The 20216-nt window shown below is 41.8% G+C and overlaps 1 protein-coding gene across 20 annotated transcripts in view; it reads left to right on the top strand.

The window, feature by feature from the left end:
- Positions 1–20216, top strand: part of LOC144599431 (disks large homolog 1-like) — a 354144-nt gene that overhangs the window by 123236 nt on the left and 210692 nt on the right. For all 20 annotated transcript variants that reach the window (XM_078410310.1, XM_078410309.1, XM_078410307.1 and 17 more), the window contains one exon: positions 6299–6463. In XM_078410310.1, coding sequence (XP_078266436.1) covers positions 6299–6463 — 165 coding nt within the window. The remainder of the gene's footprint in view (positions 1–6298; positions 6464–20216) is intronic.

Genomic DNA, 20216 nt, shown 5'->3' with positions numbered 1-20216 from the left:
AAGTCTAGCTTCGAGGAGTCCTGTCAGAACTGCAGTCTAACGGGCATCGAGAGGGTAAAAGAGCAAAACACACAGTCCTGGAGGACCTCAGCAGACTGAGCAGTATCTGTGGAGGTAAATTGACAGACGATGTTTCAGGTCAAGATTTTTCTTCAGTGTGATAAAAGACATGGATTGTAAGTTAGTTGGGTTGTTGTAAATCCATTAAATCCATTAACCACAGGGCAGAGCAACAGGATTTTCTTATACGTTGTACCAGGTTGGATCTTCTTTCATGGTTTTGTGTAGGAAAGAACTGCAGATGCTGGTGTACACTGAAGATAGATACAAAATGCTGGAGTAACTGTGGGTCAGGCGACACCTCTGGAGAAAAGGAATAGGTGATGTTTCGGGTCGGACCCTTGTTCAGACTGAAAACTAGAGAAGGCCAGAACATAACAGGGCTGGCAACAGATGTCCTCAGGAAGGGTGAAGTCTTGGATAATAATCCAATGTTGGCTGGGAAGATGTGCTCATGACTGGGATTCAAGGGTGCGAATAGTAGAACTAGTAGAAAGACTAGGAAGTTTTCATTGTTGACTTTCCCTCAATGGCAAGTGTAATGTAGATGTTTGCTAATTGCACATTGTTCAATTCCATTTACCATGTATTTCGAAAACCAAACAGTACATGCCTACATGCAGCAAGGAGTGTGCAATACTTGGCATTGGTCCGTAAGTGGTTGCGGTTGTACCACACAAATGCCAGGCAATGGGCACCAGCAAATCAAGGACCAGTCTCATCCGAGTCAATGCCATTTCTCCCCTCTCCCATTAGGCAAGAGGTACCGGAGTTTGAAAATAGATACCTCCATATGTAGATTTCTTTCCAGCTGTAATCGGGCAACTGAACAGTCCTCTCGTCAGCTCGTGTGCGGCCCTGACTTCCCATCTACCTCATTGTAGACCTTTGAACTATCTTTAATTGGACTCAATCTGACTTTATCTTGCACTAAATGTTGTACCATTTATCCTTTGTCTGTACACTGGACGGCTTGATTGTAATAATGTATAGTTTTTTCTTTAAGTAGCATGCAACCAAAAGCTTTTCACTGTACCTTGGTACCTTTGACACTAATAAACTAAACTAAACTAAAAAAACATTTTTGGGCATTTCTGTTGTGGAAACTCTCATCATCAGTATCCTGGAGGTCACCAGTGGCCAGAAATTCAGCTGAACCAGCTAAGTAAATATGGTGGTTAGAAGTTTCTGACAGTGATTTTGCTCATATGCACATTTGCTACCCTTCCCCACTCCCACCAGAATCTCCCCGTGTTACTTGCCTTCACTTAGGGCAACTACCAGCATAACTTTGGGATCTAGGAGGAAACCAAAGCCTTGGGGGAAATCAATGCAGATGGCACTTGAGCTTGGACTGGAACCTAGATTGTTTGAATAGTGAGGCAACGTCAATATCTACTTCTTCACACTGCTGCCTCTACATTGTACGAAGTTGGGATGATTAAATATCACTCCACCATTCAACCTAAACATTATCTCCCCATAGCACTGACACACAGCGGATCTGCTGTGTACAACTGGAAAGTATGACTATTACTTGCTTCAGTTATCCAGACAACACTTTCCAGATTTGTGACCCGTATTACTAATGACAAAAACAGCTTGCCACTTTCCCGAAAGTCGCGCACAGTCCTTATTTGGAAATGTATTACCATTCCTTTATTGTTGCTTGTTCTAAACCCTGGAACTCTTTCCTGCCTTGGGTATACCTTGGGAAGCACTGTAATGGTTTGTGAAAGTGGCTCCACAAGGAACTGCAGATGCTGTAATCTTCAACAAAACACAAAGCGGTGGAGGAACTTGGTGGGTCAAGCAGCATCTGACGAGAACATGTGTGAATGAATGAGGGGGAAATGTGATTGAAAGGGTTACTCTGCGTGTCAGCATATGTTTAATATGCTGAATGGCCTCCTGTTGTAAACATTCTGGTCTTGCCAGCAAGTACTATACCCACTTATGAATAAAAAATGATCAAAATAAAAATGATTAGTGATCACTTGTGATGTTTTCAAGTCATCAATGGTTGGTGCTGCAGTTATGGTTTCCTGCACTTCAAATTTGAAGCATATAACCTATTTCTAAATTGAATCATGCATACATTTAAGTTTTGAGCCTGACATCTAAGGACTGATGTGGAGAAGCTTGAGGCCAGGTTTATTCTATTAGTCACTTTGCAATCTTTAACATTTTTGAACTAATTATCCTTACTCTGTTGAAGTAACCAAACCAAAGCTAGTTTTTTGATCTTGTATAGGTGAAACAGTTAAAACGATTTTCAGCACATTAGATTTCATTAAATGTGTATTTGGTGTTAAAAGATGGTGCAAATAGTAAAGCAGCTCAGTGAACTGGAATTCATTGATTATCTCTCAATGTGTTTCACAATATAAATTGCCGAGAAGTGAAATGAGCAGTGTTGCAAGTTGAGATGATGATGTGACCTCATTTTGTGTTGTGGTGTTTAACCTCAAGCATATGTTAAGAAGGAAGTGAATGGAATGGACATCAAGGAGGAAAAAAATATAAATGTTGTTGTGACCTCATTCAGCATTGTTTCAGTTTTGGCTGATGGACGATGATGCTATTTTTGCTTTAAACGCTGCAACCTTCTGTTCGCTCGACCTGATCTTTTGCACGAGCTTCTGTACTTGACTGGAATTGAAGATAAACAAAGGATTGGAGGCATGTTCTGTGCACAGGTTAGCTTTAATCCCCACGGATCAAACCTGTTGGAGAGAAGTAAGCAAACTATATGACTGTTCAGGAAACATGTAGTCTCTTGCTATGCTAAGGATAAGGAGGAATTTGTCAATCAGCGAGAGCTCCAATTATAGGCATCAACCATGAACCTGTCTTTCCCCCACAACCCTCCCTCTTCTCCCCCCACAAACCCTCCCTCTTCTCCCCCCCCCCCCTTAGTGCCCCACCTGGATTTGTACTTAGTGCCCCACCTTGATTTGTATTTAGTGCCCCACTTGGATTTGTACTTTTTCTCTCCCCTTCCTACATTTCTTCCTCTAGCATCACAATTCGCAACTCTTCAATCCTTTTGTCTCACACCTTCTGTCTTTCCATCTCGGGTCTTTGTTCAACCATCGGCCTATCAAAAACCCAACACGCGGGTGAGTTACCAGTCAACCTATTCACCTGCCAAGCTTCTGCCCCTCTTCCAGCTTTCTCTCCACCTCGTTCCTCTCCTGTCCTCACTATCAGTCTGAAGAAAGGTCCAGACCTGAAACATCACCTATTCATGTTCTCCAGCAATGCTGCCTGCTGCCTGACCCACTGAGTTACTTCAGCACTTTGTGTCTTTCTTTCTGTAAACCAGCATCTCCAGTTCCTTGTTTCAACAAGTTGGAGAGCAAATTGGTTTTAAACTGCAAAGAGGGCCGGAGAAAGATGAATAGGACAAATGTAATATCTTTGATAGGGCAAGGGCAAGCTGTCATATTGATATGCTGTTTTTGAAGCCATCTGTTTGATAAGGGTGAGTAATTAGAAAGAGAATGTAGAAAGAAAATATATAGGGCAGATATAAAAGCTGCTGAATATAGGCTGGAGCAGATGTAGAGAATCGAAACCAAACGAGAATGTTGGAAATACCAAATAAATTGGATAGTGAGCGAAAGCAATAGTAAAAATATTCAAAAGGTTGATAATCTTGCAGCATCAGAAGTGGCCATTTCCGATAATAAACTCAGTTACCTTCTGGTTCCCTGGTTAGGTTGCATCTGGAGGTGTGCAACATCACCAGGGATCAGGGATGACATTTGAGTGGAGCTTTGTTTGAAAGGTTGGGGCAACAAGGTTGCTGCCTTACAGCGCTAGAGACCTGGGTTCGATCCTGACCACGGGTGCTGTCTGTACAGAGTTTGTACTTTCTCCCTGTCACCATGTGGGGTTTCCTCCCACACGCCAAAGATGTACAGGTATGTAGGTTAATTGGCTTCGGTAAAAATTGTGATTTGTTCCTTGTGTGTAAGGTAGTGCTAGTGTACAGGGATCGCAGGTCGGTGCGGATGCAGTGGGCTGAAGGGCCTCGAAAACGGAACTAAAGCTAAAACCTGAAATTGCTGAATTTGATTTGAAATCTGAAGATTACAACATGCTCAGATTAAAGATGGGATGCTGGTCAGGCTTTCACTGGGGAAAAGTACAGGAGACCACAAACAGGTGAGAATGTGAGTGGGATGGCAAATTAATGTGACGGGTAACAAGAAGTTTGGTGTCACTCCTACAGACTGAAGAAAGGTTGCTGCTCAGTGGTCATCTAATTGACATTCGGTTACTCAATTGTAGGGAAGACCACACCGTGTGCACTAGATTAGAAGTGCAATGATCACTACTTCATCTGAAAGGGCTATTTAGTTTCCTAGTGTTCACTGGATGGTGAAAGATTTTTTAAAAACATATTGCCTCTCTTGTGGTTAAATGGGGAAGTGGAGAGATAGGTGAGAAAGACCTGGCCAGAGTGTCACAAAGGGGAAATGTTTTTGGAATGTTACCTTCACTGATCTGCAAGATTCCACCACCAGTCATGGCCCATTTAGTGTTCTGAAGTGCATTTGAAGAGTATTCAACCTGAAACATTAACTCTATTTCTTTTTCCTCTGATATTCCTGTATTCTCCCAGCATTTTCTGCATTGTTTTCTTATTTTCAGCGTCTGCACATTTTGTTCTTGACATCTTTGGTTCAGTTTTGTGGTGAATTATAGAGTGCTTTGTTTCAAAAGGTAGTAAAATGCTAAACTGAACCGAGACTCCCCAGATTCATTTTTTAAATCATTACATTCACGAAGGAAGCACAACACTTAGTGATTTACTAGGTTTAACCGTGTGTCATATGAAAGGCTATCCTTACAATCTCTAATACCACCAATCCTCATCTCATGGATTTTGTTGTTATCCTCAAAAGGCACATTTTCACCTTCTCTATGGGTTTCACTGTCTGTCCTTTCTAATAAGACTTTGCTTTGTTTAATTGTCCTTGAGTTATTGTAATGATTCCTTTTCCATTAACAATCTTATTGACCTTATTTTGTGAACTGAGCCCTGTGAATAATTTACAATGGAAGCAGTTGTGTAATTGAGAGTAGAAGCAATGGTTTCTTGAGTCATTAACTGTCTCGATTTGATGCTGTTCGTACCTGAAGTATCCAGCTAAAGATTTTGAGCTGCCTTGAGAGGAGCTGCACGCGTTGACTTGTGTTGGTGAGTGCATGCAGGTGCAAACTGTTTAATTTATTTAACTTTATGCCTCAAATTATGAAATAGGTGTTCTTGGAAAGCATTTCATTGCACAAAATGACATAAGTCAGAAAGGCTGGGAAATTGATAACGGGTATTTCGCTGCAGTATATTACTGTGCAGATAGAATAGCATGCTATTTGTTGTTGTAAAATACCAGCTCTGTAATTCGAAGAGACCACGGCATTCTTCCCTGACTCATTCTTTGTACATTGAGCTTTTTGTCCTCTTGGTTAAGTAATAGGTATGAAGCACAGTTTGAATATTTTGATTTTTGTCCATCCCTGGTTGTTGAATGATGATGAAATTTGATTAATATGCACGAGGTGTATGTAAGAATCTTGTGCTCAACATTGGAGCATGTCACCATATCCATCTAACTAATCGGCATCTTCCACTTAAGCGTTCAGAAGCAAATCCCCTCAAATTTGTATGAAGGAACTGCAGATGCTGGTTTAAACCAAAGATAGACACAAAATGCTGGAGAAACTCAGGGGAGAGAAGGAATGGGTGACGTTTCGGGTCGAGACCCTTCTTCAAAGCCCCTCAAATTTGATTTTCTATGAGAGTGCTAATATACAGAATATAGGTGATCGTACAGTTACAATAAAAAACTCTTTAGTACATTGGAGTGGCCATTTCAAGGATTGTGTTGGTGTTTATAAAACTATTTATTTGATTGAAATGATTGAAACTGCCATTTAATAAAGCAACAATGCATGTGGTATTTAAGTTAGGCAGTGCCAAAGAAGAGATGAGCAGTTAATGTTTTGGGTTATAGCTCGTTCATCAGCACTTGAGTTATTTCCAACATAATTAAAATTTCCCTTTGCATTTACTTGGCAAATTTATACATTGTAAAATAGTTCCATTGAATGATGAGTTAAATATCTACGTTGTAAACTGGAAAGTTAACATCATGGTCTGGATTTTTAGATTTTGCCATTATTTTTGTTAATGCCCTTTGTTTCTTCACTTTTGTTTTTATAGAAGTATCGTTATCAAGATGACGATGCATCTCCACAAGAACACGGCTCTCCACAGATTAGCAATGACGTGAAAGGCCCAGAACTTGTGCATGTGTCAGAGAAGAACCTCTCTCAGATTGAGAACATTCATGGTTTTGTTTCTCAGTCACATATATCTCCAATGAAGGTAAGAGGCTCAATTCTGCAAGCAAGCAAGCAATATGACAATTATTTATAGAAATTATCTGATATTTAACACAATTAACAGACTAATATTCTTTAGCTTTATAACAATATATAATATATCTAGTTTAGAATTCTTTTTTAATGAAACAGGATACATTTATGCTCTGACTACAGAAGATTGTTGTATTATCACAATGAATTTTTAATGATAACTAAGGCTTTTAAATATGATGTATCACTATGTAACATTGTAAATATTGCACTGTGGTAGAATTCTTGCTGAAATGTACATGCTAGAGTAATGAAATTATTTTCATAGCACACCATTTTTTTTGATGCAAAAGAATAAGGAGATTGTACATTTACAAAAAGATTTTGTTCAGAATTCTGCAACTGTGTTTTGTTGCAGAGTGGGGGAGTCACTTGTTTGATTTTGCAAAGCCAACTTTTGCCATTGCATTTGGTATTGCCACAAAATCAGAGGATGGTGAAATAAAATCTGAGATTTGAGCAATTTGAGATTTGGTTGGCTTTCAAGATATTTGTAATGCATGTTTTAATTTTATTAAGTTGCGCCAATGTAGTGAAGGAGGTTGTGTAAAAGACTAGCTTACAAATTTCCACAGAGATGGGAGATGCCCTTTGAAACATGGTTTGCCTGCTACAGCCCTGTATTTCAGGTAAATTTAGAATGAAGCAACCCCTTTATAATCTTGAAGACATTGAATAAATTATGGTTAGAAACTCACTGGCTTACAGATCAAAGCAATTTTAAATCTTTGATTGGGATTCTGGTTCCTTTGCAATTTTCTTTCAAGATGAAGCACTGAATCCACTTTATGGATTCACTTTTCTAACATCTGTTTTGACAGCCCCTTGAGTCTTTAGAAATTAATATTACATGGGATGTCTGCTGCAAGCATTACAAACTCAACAATGTTAATTTGAATATTTTAATGTTTACATGCAGATGCCTTCAGCTGTTTCCTGTGTTGAAGATTAGTCGGGCATGTTAACCATGATGCATTTCCCCCTTCCTCCCCCTTTATTTCTGTTTCATGCATCATTTTACTTGTCAGGAACTAAAATTGTCAGAGGCAGTTATCTGCTAAGTTAAATGCTGTGCGATTATCGATCCATCTATTTCTCTTCTACTTCTGATCTGAGGTATCCAATTTAAGTATTGAATGGTGATTCATGATGGTTGGAAAATAGTGAGCCCAATATTGAACTGTAAGGTGTGGTGTGTTTATTAATGGTATAACTGTTCTGAAATCATGCCACAGATGTAGATGTTAACTTTGGTAATCTGTCACAATGAATGTGATGTGAAAAACAGATGGAGGTACTCAGTCGGTCAGGCAGCATCTGTGGAGACAGATGGAGGGGCAACTGTTCGTGACAAAACTTTGTATCATTGCAGACTGAGAATTTAGGGGAGATGGCGAGTAATAACGAGGCTTGCAGTGTGAAGTTTAAAGGGGCTTGCAGGCCCTTTAGGTGGAGTCGGGTCATGATGGATGTGAGGGGCAATCGGAACCGGACACGAAAGGGGACGAGTTGGGAGATGGCATCCATTGGGTGATAGGTGGAGGCAGGTAAGGAGAGAGAAAACTATCTCTAAATTGAGTTCCTCCATCAGTTTGTCTTTGTTCCAGAATACTGTATCTGCAATCTTTTGTGTCTGCAATGAATGTGGTGGCTGACGAATTAGTAGCTGAAAATCATGCTTAGCTTTCTGATTCATCATGGGACTTTTGCACACAGTGAACGGCCACCATTGCATTGAATTGCATTGAAAAGTTACTCCAGCATTTTGTGAATAAATCGATTTGTACCAGCATCTGCAGTTATTTTTCTCAGCATAATTAGCCATGTTTTCACCAGCCTGAATGGATTATTTCTTTGCATAAATTAAGTTACAATGTAGCTTTGATGCAGGCTCTTTGTGATTGGAAAAAGTTGACAAACCACTGAAGCTTAACCATCCTGCAGCAAATGTTAAGAGCAATAGACTGAGGTAGACCCATTGGGTCCAAATCTTTCCTGGGGGCCTCTCCTGGGGCAACCCTCCCCCAACTGACGATCCTGCAGGCCTGGCAACCCTCTCCAACTGGCGAAGCCTGTTGCCGGGCGGGAAGTGTCCCCCGGGACCATGGGCAGGTGAGGGGGGACAGGGATGGGGAGAGGGAGCCACTCAACTCGGCCCCGTGCCGCCAGAGCGAGCCGTGGACTCAAAGACTCTCCTGCTGCACGGCGACAAACAGCGGCGACTGCCATCTTGTTGGACCCCCTGCCGCCAGGCTGCATCACGGGAGGAAGGTGGCGCGGGGCACGCCGGGACGGGGCCGGTCCTCCCGGCGGGGGTGGGGGGAGCGCATTTATTAAAGTTAGCAGCAGCCCGTGGGCTCAGCAGCCCCCTCCCCCTCAACCCCCCAAGCCTCTCTTGCATTGGTCTAGCACCCTCTCCCCCCACTCCTCCCTTTTCCTCCCTCCCCCCCACTCACCCACTCCATCCCCCTTGAGCCCCTCTCCACCCCTCCCGCCCCCCACCCACCCACTCCATGCATTTTGGGAAGTCATACAGATGTTGGACTTATACATTTGGTGGTAAGGCGCCAAGAAAGGACCAGAGAAACCTTGCCGTTCAAGTCCATTGATCGCTGAAAATGGCTAAAGGTTGATAGAGGGATGAAGAAGATGTATTGCATGCATGCTTTCCTTAATCAGAGAATAGAATATACAATTCAGACATTTGCAACTTTACAAAACACTAGTGAGAATGCACTTAGAATACTGTGTGTGGTTCCAGCCATCACACTATTGGCAAGGTATGGTTGTGCTGGAGCAGATGCAGAGAAGATTCACTCGTATGTTGCCTGGATTGGAGCATTTTAGCTTTGGAGAGAGTTGCATAGGCTGATTAGGTTTCTGTGGTTGATGTGTCAGAGCTGTTCAAAAGTATAATGAGCAGAGATGGGGAAGATAGTCAAAATCATTTTCCCATAGTAGAGGTATCTAAAGTGAGGGGGGTGGGGGGAAGCAGTGCTGGAGTAACTCAGCGGGTCAGGCAGCATCCTGGCAGGACATTGATAGGTAATATTTTGGATCAGGACCCTTCTTGAGTCTAAAATGTTGTCTCTGTTGAGTTGCTCCTGTACTTTTTTTAAACCAGTATCTGCAGTTCCTCCTTTCATTCATTTTGTGAACATGCATGTGATGAGCTAGTCTTGTATCTCTGAAATCTGCTAGCCGTTAAATTTTATACCTTTTAACATTTTTACTCCCCTTCCTACTCCCATACTGACCTTCTGTCCTCTGCCTCCTCCACTGTTAGAATGAGGCCACTCGCTAATTGGAGGAACAGCACCTCATATTTAGCTTGGGCAACTTACAACCCAGTGGCATGAATATTGAATTCTCTAACTTCAAGTAACCCTTGCATTCCCTCTCCCTCCGTTCCTCCCCCACCCTTGTCCTCTTGTTAACTTCACTGTTTGTATTCCTTCGTTATATCCACGTCCCCAGACGATGGACCATTGTGGGCTCCACCTTTCCTGAGTCATCAATGCAGGCTCTACTTTGTTCTGTACCGTCCCTTCCTCCAGTGTCCCCCTCCCTGTTTCTCAGTCTGATGAAGGGTCTCGACCCAAAACGTCACCTTTTCTTTTTCACCAGAGATGCAGCCTGACCCGCTGAGTTACTCCAGCATTTTGTGTCTGTCTTCAAATTTTATTCCCTGCCTGTTTTGCAATGTAAGTTGAATCAATACTTGTTAGTTCCCATATTAGATTCTATTGTGCTATGTAATTGATATCCTGCTTGCTGTTAGTGATACAAACTAATGTTAGCTTAAATCAGTACAGAATTGCATGCCATGCAACTCTTAAAATAAAACAGCAAGATCAGAATGATCAAGATTATCTTGATATTCATTCAGTAGCATGTACTGCTGGGAGCAAAATGTTTGGATATCTTATTGGTTTAGTTTTTTTGTATTGTCATACCAAGTACCAATATACAGTGAAAAACGTTGTGTGCTTTCCCGGCCGATCATGCCATACATGAGTGTCGTCGTACAAAATTAACACAACAAACAGTGCAGATCGATATAGGAAACAGTGCTGGATATAGTCTTACAGCTACAGAGAAAATGCAGATTAAAAGAATGCAATGACTGAAAGGAGGTAGATTTGAAGATCAGGAATATTAGCATATGAGAGGTCAGTTCAAGAGTTTAATAACAATGGGAAAGAAGCTCTTGAATCTGGTGGACCATGCTTTCAAGCTCTTGTATGTACCTGACAGGAGAGAAGAGAAAAGAGAACGGGATGAATCATTGACACAGACTGGGGCGTGCACTCCAACCTGCTTCCTGAAATCAGTAATCAGCCCCTTTGTTTTGTTGACATTGATAGACAGGTGGTTGTCTATTGGGCGTATAGTAAAGGGCTGGAGATGCAGCCTTGTGGAGCACCATGGTTGAGAAATTTCATGAAGAAATGTTTTGTCACCTATCCATACTGATCGCAGTCTATGGGTCAGGAAGTCAAGGACCCCATTGCAAATGGGGGTTCCTGAATCGTAGGTCCAGGAGTTTGGAGACACTTTGGAATTAAGGTGCTACGGTGCAGCTATTGACAATTAATAGAAGTCTTACCTCGGTGTCCTTATCCACATGTTCCAGGGATGAGTGTAGAGCAAGAAAGATAGGTGTCTGCCATGGACCTATTGCCCCAGTGGGTGAATTGCAGTGGAACTAGGATGTTATAATGGCGCCAAAAATGACAGTGCCCGTATGTGTAAAGCATATAAGACGAATTTCATTGTGCAGTTGCATATGTGACCAATAAAGTACTATTGACTACACTATTGACCAAGTCAGCGAGGCTGGATTGATGTGCCTCTTGAGGCACTTCATGATGGTGGATGTCAAAGCCACCGCACGATAGTCATTAGGGCACATTATCTTGCTTTTATTCTTTGGTACCTGGATGATTGTGTGCTCTTGTATTAGGTGGGGATTATAGATCGGCATTGGAAGAAGTTAAAGACCTTTGTAAATACACCTGGTAGCTAACCCATGCAGATTCTGAGGACATAGTCGTAACTCAGCGGGTCAGGCAGCATCTCTGGAGACCATGCATCGGTGACCTTGGGACCCATCTTCAGCCTGACTCAGTCTGCTTACTCCAGCACTTTGTGTCATTTCATCATAAAGCTGGGCGCCGAATCTGCACCAGCGAGCCCTTCACCAGCTGCTGCACAGTCCGTTTCACATGGCTGCTGTTGCAGCTCACGTTGTAGATCCTGGCCGTCAGCTTCTTCAGTTCGGTCACTGTGGAGCTCCCTCCCCTCTCACCAGCTGTTGCTTCCTCTTGCTCCCTGCTTCACCTCTGCCGCCTCCTCCCGTCACTTTGTCCATTCTGCTGGAGGTGGCATCAGAAGCCGGGAGTGTAAGTGGCCAGTGAGGTGGTGTGAGCCAGGGGTGGCATGGGCAGGTCAGTCTGCTGTGACCAAAATCCATTTCAAAAGGGGTCTGTTAAAACGAGGGTTTACTATAATGTTTAACAAAAATTAAGAAATTTGAATACGAGGTCATATAAATTCATATCTCATGCTTGAATTAATTTGATATTCTTGTCATTATTTTGCACAGCCAGCTTTATAGGTCGTTGTGTGAATTTAACTTGGCACAAGATAAGATAGGGCATATAGTGCTCTGCATAATGTTTGGGACGATGACCCATCATTTATTTATTTGCCTCTGTATTCCACAATTTGAGATTTGTGATAGAAAAAAATCACATGTGGTTAAAGTGCACATTGTCAGATTTTATTAATGGCCATTTTTACACATTTTGTTTCACCGTGTAGAAATTACAGCTGTGTTTATACATGGTCCCCCCATTTCAGGGCACCATAATGTTTTGGACACATGGCTTCACAGGCGTTTGTAATTGCTCAGGTGTGTTTAATTGCCTCCTTAATGCAGGTATAAGAGAGCTCTCAGCATCTTGTCTTTCCTCCAGTCTTTCCATCACCTTTGGAAACTTTTATTGCTGTTTATCAACATGAGGACCAAAGTTGTCCCAATGAAAGTCAAAGAAGCCATTGTGAGACTGAGAAACAAGAATAAAATTATTAGAGACATCAGCCAAACCTTACCAAAATCAACTATTTGGAACATCATTAAGAAGAAAGAGAGCACTGGTGAGCTTACTAATCGCAAAGGGACTGGCAGGCCAAGGAAGACCTCCACAGCTGATGACAGAAGAATTCTCTCTATAATAAAGAAAAATCCCCAAACACGTGTCCGACAGATCAGAAACACTCTTCAGGAGTCAGGTGTAGATTTGTCAATGACCACTGTCCCCAGAAGACTTCATGAACAGAAATACAGAGGCTACACTGCAAGATGCAAACCACTGGTTAGCGGCAAAAATAGGATGGCCAGGTTCCAGTTTGCCAAGAAGTACTTAAAAGAGCAATCACGGTTCTTGAAAAGTTCTTGTGGACAGATGAGACAAAGATTAACTTATATCAGAGTGATGGCAAGAGCAAAGTATGGAGGAGAGAAGGAACTGCCCAAGATCCAAAGCATACCACCTCTTCTGTGAAACACGGTAGTGGGGGTGTTATGGCCTGGGCATGTATGGCTGCTGAAGGTACTGGCTCACTTATCTTCATTGATTATACAACTGCTTGATGGTAGTAGCATAATGAATTCTGAAGTGTATAGACACATCCTATCTGCTCAAGTTCAAACAAATGCCTCAAAACTCATTGGCCAGCGGTTCATTCTACAGCAAGACAATGATACAAAGCATACTGCTAAAACAACAAAGGTGGTTTTCAAAGCTAAAAAATGGTCGATTCTTGAGTGGCCAAGTCAATCACCCGATCTGAACCCAATTGAGCATGACATTTATATGCTGAAGAGAAAACTGAAGGGGAGTAGCCTCCAAAACAAGCATAAGCTAAGGATGGCTGCTATATAGGCCTGGCAGAGCATCACCAGAGAAGACTGGTGATGTCCATGAATTGCAGACTTCAAGCATCATTGCATGCAAAGGATATGCAACATGACTACTTTCATTTACGTGACATTGTTGTGCCTCAAACATTATGGTACCATGAAATGGGGGGACTATGTATAAGCACTGATGTAATTTCTACATGGTGAAACCAAAATATATAAAAATAGCGCTTATTAAAATCTGACAACCACTTTAACCACATGTGATTTTTTTCAATTACAAATCTCAAATTGTGGAGTACAGAGGCAAATAAAAAAATAATGGATCTTTGTCCCAAACATTATGGAGGGCACTATAGTTGTAAATATTAGGAGTTACTATTAAGAGAAATGAGAAAACGTTGTGCCCAAAACTATTGAAGAAAGCTTCATTAATACCTATTTGATATGAGAATCTTGAATTGAAGTTGGAGTTAAACATAGCGTATGTGCTGCTTCTAGTTTTCCAACTTTTGTGGGGAAAAAGATTGTAGTCCAATTGATGAATAGCAACAATGATGGCAACTTAAGATGACAGAGGGACAAACCAGGAAATTGAGGCAGTTTGTTTCCTGATAGTTGCTAATTTAAATTGCTTGTATCTGTAATGCTGGCTAAAATGGAACACAAACATGTTTGCGTTAATTGATGCCGCTTAACAGATTTAATTATGGCTGGTTCTGCTTGCTCTATCTTTTGAAGATTCTTCAATCAGGTTTTTAAAAAACCCTTAGTTTTTATGGAAAAGACATATTTGTGGTAACTCATGAAATTATCACAATGTGCTTATTATGACGGGAAAGTACAAAGTGAAAAGTTCGTGATCATAAAGATAAATGATCAGGATAAGGAAAACAATATAAAAAATTGGTGAATGCACCAAATTGTTACTTGATCAAGTTGTGGCAGATTGCGACTATGTAAAGGAAGGTAGAGCATCTGCATGCTGCTATTCTGCTGTGAAGAATTCACCTTTAAATAATAACATTGCAAGGGCAGTGTTCATGCATTCAGGTTATTAAAAGAACAGTGCAATTAAAAACACGCCGAGCAACCTAAATCGGAGACATACATTGTGCAGCTTAAATACTACCTTGGAATCAAAAACAGTAATGAGGAATGTTGGAGAAGATGTAATATTGTATTTTTGGAGATCTCAGAAGTTAGGGCGTTTCGTTTCTGGAGCTGAGTAGGTTAAACGCTAACATAATGGAAAAAAAACTTCATGGTGTCTGAAGGTAAGTGGAAGTAAACTGTGGGATCATTTCCAGTGGCTGATGTGAGGGGAATGAGAGGATACAAATTTAGTTAATAGGCCAATGGTTGAATTCTACGGGTTGGGGCATGAAACGGGTTATTTGTTTGTACAAAGGTTGGTTGAAAAATGGAAATCTTGACGCAGTTGTTAAACTAGTTTTAAAGGATTTTGTGGCTTGAACAGAAGTTTTGTATTAAATATTGTGGAGTAAGTAGGAATGTTGAATTAGGACCAAATGGCTCATGGACATGGAATTATTAATGGAATGGCACGCTTTGTAGTGAGAATGCAAGAACGTAAAGAGGGACAGGTGTACGCCATCGGGTCCTAAGAACCTGCTCAGCCATTTAATGAGATTATGGCTGATCCCCATGGCCATTTTGACCACTTGTTTCTCCTGATATCCTTAATATCAATCTCTGCAATAACAGCCACCAAGAAGGAGAATTCCAAAAGTTCATAATCCTTGCAGTGAAAAAAACATCTCATCGCAATCCTAAATGGATTATCCCTTTTTCTGAGACACTGAATCTATCCTCAGCTGGGAAAACAATTTCCCTGCACCCAGCCTGTTGCTTCTAGTAAGAATCAGTAAGTTTCAATGCGATTTCTCATTCATACAAACATTTTAATGGGAACGAAATCCTCGTTTAGATAAGACAATCAAAACTCTACACAATTCTTCAGATGCAATATATTATTCAGATGCAAAATATGAATGCAGAACAATATCAACGTTACTCTTGTAAATCCAAATCCTTTTGCAAAGTCCATTATACGGTTTGCTTTCCTAATCGCATATGAACAGTGTTACATACAATTTCCCAGTGGTTCTCTTACTAGGCCGACACTAATATGGTAGGTTAAGATTCCAACTTAATTTAATCTAGTGGTTTTGACATGCGCTGGAAAGTCTAACCACCAAGATTCCAGAATTATTGTTGGTATCCAGCTGTGATTCACCTCAAATCTCCAGAGAATTGAAATCTGATGTCTAACCTGATGTAGGACATCCCCAACTAATGCCATTGACTTTTGCCTCTGAAAGATTTTAAACTCTGATAAATTATTGATGAATTTCATTTTAAGTGTCCCTTCCTCATCATCAAGTGACTGTTAATGGCCATATTGTCAGTGCTCACATCCTGACGACATTTCTTTTTAAAAAAGGTCTATGATACCTCGGGAAAAGAATCACTACTGTACATTTGTACAGATAGAAGATGTTTTATGTTGTTGGATTAACCAAACTATGCCACCTGAGATTACTGTAAAATGTGGCTTCTTGCTGATGAAATTAAAACCCAGAAAATAATCTTTCATGAAATGTAATAGTTTTACTTATTTTTCACTGAATTGTATTCTACTTGTGTCCTAGGAACACTTTATTCATGTTATGAATCAATGCACTGCATGCGATGGTCATGTACAACTACGTCCCATGCTTGGTTCTTGCCTTATTTTTTAACAATGCCTTTCATCTTAACTCCAGTAATTAAAAAAAAAAAATCTAATTTGCCCCCTGTAAGCAGTGACTTGTTAAGGTATATTGCAAAGACCATTATTGACATGCATGCATTAGCTTTGACTGAGAATGTGAAGTGTAACTTGCTGTGGCACCTGCAGCTCAGCTGAGGATACTTTCAACTTTTGCAAGTTGAATCGAGATTGAAAACTGACTAGCCTGTAGCATCAGAGCCTGTGTGGCATCTCAATTGTTCCCTTTTGCATGCAGTTTATAATGGTTGCAAAATCATGGTCCCAGCATCTGCAGTTATTTTCCTACGCTAAATCATGGTATGTTTTTGCAGAGGTGACCTGTTGTCTGGTGGCTCAAAGGAACCGCTGTTTCTATATCTGAGCAATCGCATGATATTTAACTGTTGGAGATGATGTAAATCAAAATGTGATCACTGCCCATATTTCAAATGAGTAATCTTTAATACTCATTTAAAGGGTTGCAAATAAATAGGCCTAGATTTTAGTCAGTCTGGCATTTGTCAATTTTTTCCCTGTAGTTTACCACAGACTTGACCTGTGCTTTTGAGCAGCAACCTATCACTATCAGAGGTAGGGTTGCCAACTTCCACACTCCCAAATACGGGACAACGTGACGTAACCGCCCCATGTAATCTCACCCAGCTAGCTCCTTCTCCACCAATGGCGGCCACCTAGGCCGGGAGGCGGATTGCTACGCAACCTCCGTTAGGCGGCGCCCGGGCATCCGGGCCTACACTGTCCGGAGGTAGACACAAAATGCTGGAGTAACTCAGCGGGTCAGGCAGCATCTTGGGAGAGAAGGAATGGGTGATGTTTCGGGTCGAGACCCTTCCTCAGTCTGAAGAAGGGTCTCGACCCAAAACGTCACCCATCTTCTGCTGGACCTCCATGAGGCGGGCGGCGAGGACTTCGCCATGGACGACGAGGGTCGACGAAAGTATCCACAAACTGAAGGAGAAGGAGAAAGTGAAGAAGAGGAAGGGGCAAGGATTTGGCTCCGATGAAGGCGCTCGATCCAGGCTGCGAGAAGACTACGACTCTGTGGAGAAAGACGGCGACGAACCGGGCCCTCAACGCTCGGTGGAGAGGTGGATCCTGTTTGTGACTGGGGTCCACGAGGAAGCCATCGAGGAGGAAGGACATCCACGACAAGTTTGCCGAGTACGGTGAGATCAAGAACCTGCACCTCAACCTGGACCGGCACACCGGCTACCTCAAGGGCTGCGCTCTGGTGGAGTACGAGACCCACAAGGAGGCACAGGCGGCCATGGAGGGTTTGAGCGGGTCGGAGCTGGCCGGGCAGCCCATCAGCGTGGACTGGGGCTTCGTCAGTGGGCCTCCTAGGAGCAAGAGGCGGAGTGGCCGCAGGAGAAGCCGGAGCACGGACTGGAAACGTCACTGAGTCGGGACGGAGTGTGGAGCGGCCGGTGGGAATGAGCGGCCGCACAGCGCCGGGGACCGAGATGCCCGCAGATCGCCGTGCCCAAACTGAACCGTGCGGTACAGGGGCCGTTTAATCTCAGTTGACTTGTGCAAAACAACACTCAGAAATATAGTATTTTAGTTTTTTTTTAATCTTCAGTCTGAAGAAGGGTCTCGACCCGAAACATCGCCTATTCCTTCTCTCCCGAGATGCTCCCCGTCCCGCTGAGTTACTCCAGCATTTTGTGTCTACCTTCGATTTTAACCAGCATCTGCAGTTTTTTCCTACAGTGTCCGGGCCCCCTCCCCCCGTGCCCCCCGGGCCTAATACAGGACAAGGGTGATCCCGTACGGGATAAACCAATTTAGCCCAAAATATTTCAGGAAACTGGTGCACAAAGGCAAGCGCCACTGACTTAAAACAAAATAAAAAGAGGACTGCTAGTGGAACTCATCGGGTCAGGCAGCAGCTGGATAGTTGACATTTCAGGTTGAGACCCTTCATATAGGCTCAAAGTAGAGTGGACGTAATCAGGAGAAAAAGGTGAACAGGAGGTGGGGGTGGGATGTGGACGTTAGGTCTAGATGATGGGTCTCATCTAGATCCATCTCAACTACCCATTTCCCTCCACAGATATGGCTGGATCTGCTGTTCATCCAGCAGCTCTCCTTTATTTGCTACAAATAATAGCAACTGCAGTCGGTGTCTTGTGCCTCCACTGACATCAACCAGTTGGATTGAGGAAACCTTAGTGAAGGAATAGAAATTGGAAATTGCAAGTCAGAATATTCAGCAAAGTGTAAAATTATGCAGTGAAGCATAAGAACATGGGTTGAGTGAGAAAGGAGTATTTAAAATTTACAACAATTCAAATCTGCAAGTATGTGACTTTAGTATGACTGGATTATGAAAGAGTAATACTTAACATACGTGAGAATTCACTTATTTGCAAAAACCTGTCTTTCTGAGTCTCTTGGAGTGATGTCGTAATGTAAGTCGAGGGGAGAGAGCTCAGAAGCTATGTGATTGCGGTGTGCTGTGCCAGAATTTGTTTTCCCAAATGATGAACACTATGAATCATTTTTTGTTATTGTTGCCACATAATCTTGACTGGGATGACTGAAAGCTGCTTTTTGAAGTATTATTTTTCTGGTTCAACCAGTTTCTGACACAGTGGTTTAAAGCCAATCCAATAAAACTTACCCTTATTAACAAAGGGGAATTTCTTTTGCGAGACCAGTCTTTGTTCCCATGTAACATCAAAACATTTTCTGGCCACCAAGGGATTGGGGAAATGAAACTGATGTGATATTATTCATTGGCAATGGTCTATGATACTATATTGTATTTGGAATATATTTCAAGTAGTTAAGGTCTTTGAAATTTGATGTTTAAAAATGCAGCTGAATTGTCTGAACTACTTGAGAAAAGTTTTTGTTAACCCTCCAAATGAAATCTCAATAGTGTATATTTATGACACTTCACCCTGGTGCATACTCAGTTTTAATTTCTGGAAATTTTTTAAATTTTCAATTCTTTATCTTGTTACCTATTCCTGGCAGCAGCATTATAGACCTGGGAATTGCAGTGTCTGCAAAGAGAATTGGTTTAAATGACACGTATAAAAGTGCCTTGCAGCATCTCTAGCTGAGAAGTATAATGACCTTTAATGGCCTTGTATTTGTTGCAATGCCTGTACTCCGAAGGAATACATAAAAAGTATAGCTGTGCTTCAACTGCATATTGCATATTTTCTAGGACAAGTTTGCTGCCAATTGGTGAAATACTACATTCATCCAGTGTTGAGCAGAATTAACCAAAATTGTGCATTTTTATGTATTTTGATTACTCTCATTTAAGATGAAGCGATGACTGACAGCAACAAAGTGCTGGAAGAATTTGCATGGAGTGACACACCTGTAATCCTGCAACAGAAAATCCATCAACACCACTTCCGCCCTCATGAGATCATCGGGGATCTCATCGCATTATTTCATTAAACAATGAGCATTGGTCAGATTAGTATCTATCTTTGATCTTCAGCAGTGTACTGCACTGAAGGAATTGCGACCATTAAAACAACATCAAATATCCTAGCCTGTGAATTGCATTAGTTTTAATGATCCAAGCTGCTTGGTTTAAAAATAAATGGCACCTGAGCTTGTTTTAACTGATGTTTCAAATGTCCTAACTTAAAATCAATTTTACTTTGTACTTTTGAGCTAGCCAACTGGATAGAAAATTGGCTTCATTGGTAGGAAGCAGAGATTGTTTGTTGGGCTGGAGGCCTGTGACTGGTGGTGTTACTCAGGGAATGGTATTGGCCATATTGTTGTGCATCATCTGATAAAGATGCCATATGGTATTGTTGCCTTCATAAGTTGGGGCATTGAGCATAAGAGTCAGGAAGTCATGTTGCAGCTTTATCGGACTTTGACTAGGCCACATTTGGAGTATTGTGTGCAGTTCTGGCTGGCTCATTGCAGGAAGATTTTGGAGGCTTTGGAAATGGTTTGGGTTGCCAACTGTCCCGTATTAGCTGGGACATCCCGTAT

Source organism: Rhinoraja longicauda, chromosome 13 (assembly GCF_053455715.1).
Source record: "Rhinoraja longicauda isolate Sanriku21f chromosome 13, sRhiLon1.1, whole genome shotgun sequence".
Taxonomy (NCBI): domain Eukaryota; kingdom Metazoa; phylum Chordata; class Chondrichthyes; order Rajiformes; family Arhynchobatidae; genus Rhinoraja; species Rhinoraja longicauda.
The sequence above is the reverse complement of the archived record's forward strand: the minus strand, read 5'-3'. Positions and strand labels throughout refer to the sequence as shown.